This window comes from Hippopotamus amphibius, chromosome 3 (genome assembly GCF_030028045.1).
Source record: "Hippopotamus amphibius kiboko isolate mHipAmp2 chromosome 3, mHipAmp2.hap2, whole genome shotgun sequence".
NCBI classification, from domain to species: domain Eukaryota; kingdom Metazoa; phylum Chordata; class Mammalia; order Artiodactyla; family Hippopotamidae; genus Hippopotamus; species Hippopotamus amphibius.
Genome location: NC_080188.1, coordinates 107,149,820 through 107,156,641, shown reverse-complemented (window position 1 = coordinate 107,156,641; position 6,822 = coordinate 107,149,820). Strand labels below are relative to the sequence as shown.

Below are 6,822 nucleotides of genomic sequence, written 5' to 3'. Positions count from 1 at the left end.
TCCATGTGTTTGTATTTTTTACAGTTATTTTTTTCCTGTAATTGATATCTAGTCTCATGGCATTGTGGTCAGAGACGATGCTTGAAACAATTTCAATTGTCTTGAATTTACCAAGGTTTGATTTGTGACCCAAGATGTGATATATTCTGGAGAATGTTCCATGTGCACTTGCGAAGAAAGTGTATTTTGTGGTTTTTGGATGAAATGTCCCATAAATATCAATTAAGTTGTGATGGTCTAATGTGTCATTTAAAGCTTGTGTGTCCTTATTTATTTTCTGTTTGGATGATCTATCCATTCGTGTAAGTGGGGTGTTAAGGCCTCCTATTATTGTGTTACTGTCAATTTCTCCTTTTATGGCTGTTAGCATTTGCCTTATGTATTGAGGTGCTCCTATGTTAGGTGCATAGATATTTACAATTGTTATATATTCTTCTTGGATGGATGCCTTGATCATTATGGAGGGTTCTTCCTTGTCTCTTGTAATAGTCTTTACTTTAAGGTCTAATTTGTGTGATATGAGTTTTGCTACTCCAGCTTTCTTTTGAGTTCCATTTGCATGGAATATCTTTTCCCATCCCCTTACTTTCAGTCTCTGTATGTCCCTAGGTCTGAAGTGGGTTTCTTATATACAGCATATATAGGGGTCTTGTTTTTGTATCCATTCAGCCAGTCTGTGTCTTTTGATTGGAACATTTAATCCATTTACATTTAAGGTAATTATTGACATGTTTGTTCTTATTACCATTTTCTTAATTGTTTTGGATTTGTTTTTGTAGGTCTTTTCCTTCTCCTGTGTTTCCTGCTTAGAAAAGTTCCTTTAGCAATTGTTGTAAAGCTTGTTTGATGGTGCTGAATTCTCTTAACTTTTCCTTGTCTGTGAAGCTTTGATCTCTTTGTCAAATCTGAATGAGATTCTTACCTGGTAGAGTATTCTTGGCTGTAGGTTTTTCTCTTTAAAGACTTTTCATATATCCTACCACTCCCTTCTGACCTGCAGAGTTTCTGCAGAAAGATCAGCTGTTATCCTTATGTATTTTCCCTTATATGTTATTTGTTGCTTTTCTCTTGCTGCTTTTAATATTTTTTTTTTGTTTGTGTTTAATTTTCATTAGTTTGATTAATATGTGCCTCAGTGCATTTCTCCTTGGGTTTATTCTGTATGGGACTCTCTGCACTTCTTGGACTTGATTAATTATTTCCTATCCCATGTTGGGGAAGTTTTCCACTATGAACTTTTCAAATATTTTCTTAGACCCTTTCTTATTTTTTTCTTCTGGGATGCCTATGATTCAAATGTTGGTGCACTTAATGTTGTCACCAAGGTCTCTGAGACTGTCTTCCATTCTTTTTCTTTTTTTTTCCTGCTCTATTGCAGTTATTTCCAGCATTCTATCTTCCAGCTAACTTACTCATTCTTCTGCCTCTGTTATTCCACCATTTATATCACCTAGAATATTTTTAATTTCAGTTTTTGTATTGTTCATTACTGTTTTTTGTTTTTGTTCTTCTCTTTTTCTATGTACTTATTAAATGTTTATTGTATTTTCTCTATTTTGGTTTTGAGATTTTAGATCATCTTTACTGTCATTACTTGAAGTATTTTCCAGGCAATTTTCCTATTTCCTCTTCATTTATTTTCTTCATGTCTTGTGAGTTTTTATCTTGCTCCTTTGCCTGCAAGGTGTTTCTTTGTTTTCTCATTTTGTCTAATTTGTAGGATATGCTGTCTCCCTCCTCTATGCTGCCTAGTAATATTTCCTCTTATTTATGCTCTCTGCTCCCTGTGCTGGGATTCACCCAGTGTCTTGAGTAGGTTTCCCAGTGGGAGGGTTTGGTGCCTGCTTTCTGGAGTGTGTATCTGAGTCTTTTCTCTCTGATGAGCAGTGCCATGTCAGGTGGTGTGTTTTAGGGTATCTGTCAGCTTAATAAGGCTTTAGGTAATCTGTGTGCTAATGAGTGGGTTTACATTCCTGTCTTGTTTGTAGTTTGGTGTGTGGTATCCTGCACTGGCAGTTACAGACAGCAGTGCGAAGCTAGGTCTTGGACTCTGATAGAGGGCTCTGTGAGAATTCTCTGCAGTTAATCTTCCCTGTGGCAGAGGACTCTCTAGTGGTCTAGTGTTTTGGATTCATTTCTCACTCCCCAGAGTGTCCACTTTGATTTCTGGTCAAGTAATCCAGAATTCAGAGGTCAGTTGTCCCAGTTATGTCAGGATCTTTGTAGTCCTTCCTGCTTTCCAAGGTCTTCTGCTGGTGTTCCGCTGGTTTTCTGTGAGAATTATTGCCTCTTTTGATGTATTCCTGATGCATATGCGGAGAGGTATACATTCCTTGTCCTTCTACTTTGCCACCGTCTGTGATTGATTTTTGATAAATCACTTAATCCTACTGGGCCTCTGTTTCTTCATCTGGATTGGAGCTAAGGAGACTAGAGTGGATGGCACACAAACTTTTCTCTGGAAACAGTGGCAGTGTCTCTCCTGAGCCCAGGATCACATGACTTTTCACTCTCTAATCAGAGACTTTGGTATTTAGTACAATTCAGGAGCTCACCACTTGCATGGACTCTCAAATGCTGTGGTCACTCAGCTCTTGATGGTTGCCATGATTGGGCTGAATGTTTCAGATTTGATTCAAGTGGTTTCTTCCTATAATTCTCACTGAGGGAGCAGTCTCTTGGCTTCAGAACTTTCTTTGAATGACCACAGAGGATGCAGGAAGTAGAAAGCAGGATATTCAGTTGTGTAGTAGCAGTTATTCAGCATAGTTGCATCACTGACCTGGGTCCTGCTGTCAAAGGGACTGAAGGTGTTCACAGAGCTCAGCACATGTACTTCATCATCTTCAACCTGCACATGAATCCTGGTCCTATGGTCAGGAGCTAAATCATCTTTTAAATATTTATCCTGCTCTTCATTGTAGGTGTGAGGCTTTGGAATTTATCATAATTGCAATGAGTTGACTATTTGTGCTATTATTATCTGTATGTCTGCGCTAATGAACTTTATTTTGGGTAGAGATTGTGTGTATTTTATACACTGCTGTACCCATTGCACCAATTATAGTAGTTGTACCATACTGAACAGTCAATATTTATTAATTGGTTAGATGAATGACTTTTTAAATAAATAAATAATTTCAAAAAGTTGTGTGTTTCAGGTATATTATCTTCACCTTCTAGATGACAAACCCACAGAAGCAATGGGACATGAAAACATCACAGAATTTATCCTCCTGGGACTTTTTAGTGATGAAAATGCGAAGGTTGCCTGCTCTGTGCTGTTCTCACTTTGCTATGTTGCGATTCTCTCAGGAAATCTGCTCATTCTTCTCACCATCAGGGGCAGCCGCCTGGGTGAGCAGCCCATGTATTTTTTCCTCAGCTACTTGTCCTTCTTGGATGTCTGCTTCACCTCCACAGTTGCCCCTAAATTCATCACTGACTTGTTGGCCCAGCAGGAGACCATCTCCTACAACAGCTGCCTGGCCCAGATGTTTTATGCCCACTTCTTTGGTGCCACTGAGATCTTCATCTTGGTGGCCATGGCCTATGACCGCTATGCAGCCATCTGCAGACCTCTTCACTATATGCTCATCATGAATAGAGAGGTGTGCTATGTCCTTGTAATGGCTTCTGCTATGGGAGCTTTCATCCATTCAATCCTGCAAGTGCTGATTATAATTAGACTTCCCTTCTGTGGTCCCAATCAGATAGATCACTATTTCTGTGATGTATTCCCCTTGCTGAAGCTGGCCTGCATTGACACTAGCCTGTCGGTTATTGCAATCATTACCACCACAGGAGTGCTGTCCATCTTGACCTTTGTCACCTTGGTAATTTCTTACATCATCATCCTGTCCACCCTGAGGACTCGCTCCTCCGAGGGCCGCCGCAAAGCCCTCTCCACCTGTGGCTCACACATAACTGTCGTGTTCATGTTCTTCCTGCCCCTCATCTTCACCTATGTCCCCACAGTGGATTCAGTCAGTAATGACAAGGTTTTTGCCCTCTTTTACACCATGATTGCCCCCATGTTCAACCCTCTAATCTACACACTGAGAAACACAGACATGAAGACTGCCATGAGGAAAGTGTGGTGCCGAGATCAACTCTTTGAAGGGAAATGAAGCCTCTGCTGTTTGCACTCTTTGCTGGTTTTGGTCTATTTACAGAACACGGTGTTGACAAATGCAGCAGGTACAGAGAGGCATGTTCTGTCATCCAAAGTGGCGAGCCTTGAAGAGAAGTCCCCTCAGATACTCGCTTTCTGCCCTTTACTTTTCTGAGACTGTATACAAGGGGAGTGGATCAGATGACCTCCAGGTCACTTCCAGCTCTGACCCTCTGGAATTTATGATTGACCTTCTGGAACATTCTGTCCTTCATAATCTGTGACATAATGGGCATGTTAACAGTTTTGTTAAGGCAAATTGTGAAGACTGCATGGTTTGACAGTGTGGCCTCCCTTAGGAAACAGACAATCTTGACTTCTCACAGACAGAGCAGTCCCAAACAATTTCATACTGTTGAGGTTTCCATTGCAATAATTTTAGAAAACCAATGCCAAAAATTTTACCTTAACAAATCATGTTTCTAAAATAGTGCAATAGGGTGTAATTATACTACTCACACTGTACTTACAGAAGTTGTTGCAATTAAAATGTATTGGTGGTAATTAAAAGTTTCAACTTGTATATGAATTTTTCTTAATTACTATAAGTATAACTCTATGACCATCTTTATCAACTTATTTTAAAAGTCTTCATGAGTGTACAGATTGATGCCCTTTGTAAATGTGCAACATGGAAAATCTCCCATTCTCTGAAATGCCGTGAGCTTAGGAAGGCACATAGCTGAAGAGATGAATGTTCCTGGAGTGCATTTTGTTAATCATCACTGTTCCTCATGCTAACAGTGTATTTTGATGGTTTCTTCCATCATTCAAACTATGTAAATCTGTCTAATTTACACTCAGCCATGACCTCATACTAGGAAGAAATAAAAGAGATTAGACTAAGAAGCAGATATAATCGACTGAAAACTGGGGCATATGCCAAGATCATTTTTGGTACATTGAGGTGTTTCTCCAATTTACACAGTAATCCTCAGGCTTTATGATTGAAAGAGACTTCAGAAGTCATCTAGGGTCATCTGAGACCTGGAAGGTGTGTTCACCAAGTTTTCAAGTATGAGAGACACTGATCACTTATCTTCTGGTGCTCCATCATCTTCACCATAGACCCCACTAAGAAATTATATTGTGTATTTTAAAGAATTATTGTCCCTTGTTCAACAGGAATCTACATTTTAAAGTGTGGTGTACATAAGCAGAATTAACTACCCATTGATGCAGATTTCAACCATGGTGTTTTTCTTCCAACAAGATCTGGACATGTGTACTGCCTGAAAATTTAGGCAAATTCAAACATAAGGGGAAGCAGAAAAGCAAAGAAGAATATTGAAAAGGAAATAAGAAAGACAGCAGCAGAGCAAGTCAGGGTTTTGTTTTCATGTAGGTCTGGTGGTGATTACCTCCTGGTGGGATTATCGGATTCAGGAAGATGAAGGAGAACAGAAAATGTCTATAGCTGCATGGGCAACTGTGTAATTCCAGTGTTTATTTTTGGTAAGCCTGTTATTGTTGCTTAGGTAGGCTGCTTTCTCTAGTAATTAATTAAGTTTTCTTACTGTGACACGTTCACTATTTGGTCTCTCTCAAAAGAACTTAAGAAGTTTGTCTGAACATGGGTCATATTTATCTTGTCTTAACACTCTTCTTCTAATTTATCAGCAAAAGAAGAGTGAAAAGGAATCTAGCAAGTGTGTTTAGTATTATGCCCTTCTCTTGCTACGTGTTATCCATGGATGGAATAGAAGGAGGGAGCCTAATGGGTTAGCTTTACCACACACCACTGATACAACAGCAATCTTCCTATATACTCAGCTGTGCTAGCGTCCTTCAATGACACCACACACCAAGAATAGAAATCTTGGCAATTGTCAGTTCTTTGGTCATATTTCAGTAGCTGGGAACCCAAGGTTAATTTCTGTTATACAATGCCCTGCTGGGAATCAATGCAGAGTGATCCTTCTAGAAATATTTGTGGGTACCAGACATGGTACCTAGAGCATCCATCATCCTCGTTTAGTTCCATGAAGAACTTATATTCCTTCCCTCTACAGACTGCATTTTAAATCTGGACCATTCTGTGTCTTAACTTTTCTTTCTCCGCTTTCCCCATCCTGCCTTATTCTGATGACTTTTTTCAACATCTCATAAAAGGAATTCACTAAGACACCTTCCAATGGTCATCATTGTATAAAAAATCTCCAAACCAAATAAAAACTAACATATTTAAAGATAAATTTCATATACTTTAAGGGATTTTGTGTGTGTGTATATGCACACACACAATTAAATTCTACAGAACTGTGAAATCTTTATCAGGTAATTTTATTAATTAATTAATTTGTAGTAAGAACAAATTAAAATTCCATTCTTTATCAATGAGGTGTTAGGTTAAAAAAATGAAGGAGGAAAAAAGTGGTACAATTTCACTTTGTGATCTTATCTGTGCTTGTTGCTGAGGTGAATTGTCATCAGTTGCAGCTGTGACTGTGATGTGCATCTTCACATTTTGCAAAGGAGGTTATTATTATAATCATTGATTTTAGAAGAATGCCAATTTGTTTAATGTTTCATATCCAAAAGAGAACTGAAGTGAAATAAATGAAAAAAATAGGGAGATATTTTCTCCAAGTCACACCTAGAATATTCACCAATATTTGAGAGTAAATATGTATATATTAACAATAAAT

The 6,822-nt window shown here is 38.6% G+C and overlaps 1 protein-coding gene across 1 annotated transcript; it reads left to right on the top strand.

Moving 5' to 3' along the window:
• Window positions 1–3,203: 3,203 nt before the first annotated feature.
• Window positions 3,204–4,130, top strand: LOC130848112 (olfactory receptor 4P4-like). The gene has a single exon (XM_057726059.1). The coding sequence runs from the start codon at window positions 3,204–3,206 to the stop codon at window positions 4,128–4,130; it is 927 nt and encodes a 308-aa protein (XP_057582042.1).
• The last annotated feature ends 2,692 nt before the right edge of the window (window positions 4,131–6,822 follow it).

Coding starts and splice junctions, on each gene's coding strand:
- LOC130848112 (XM_057726059.1), top strand. CDS start 3,204: ATGGGACATGAAAACATCACAGAATTTATCCTCCTGGGACTTTTTAGT.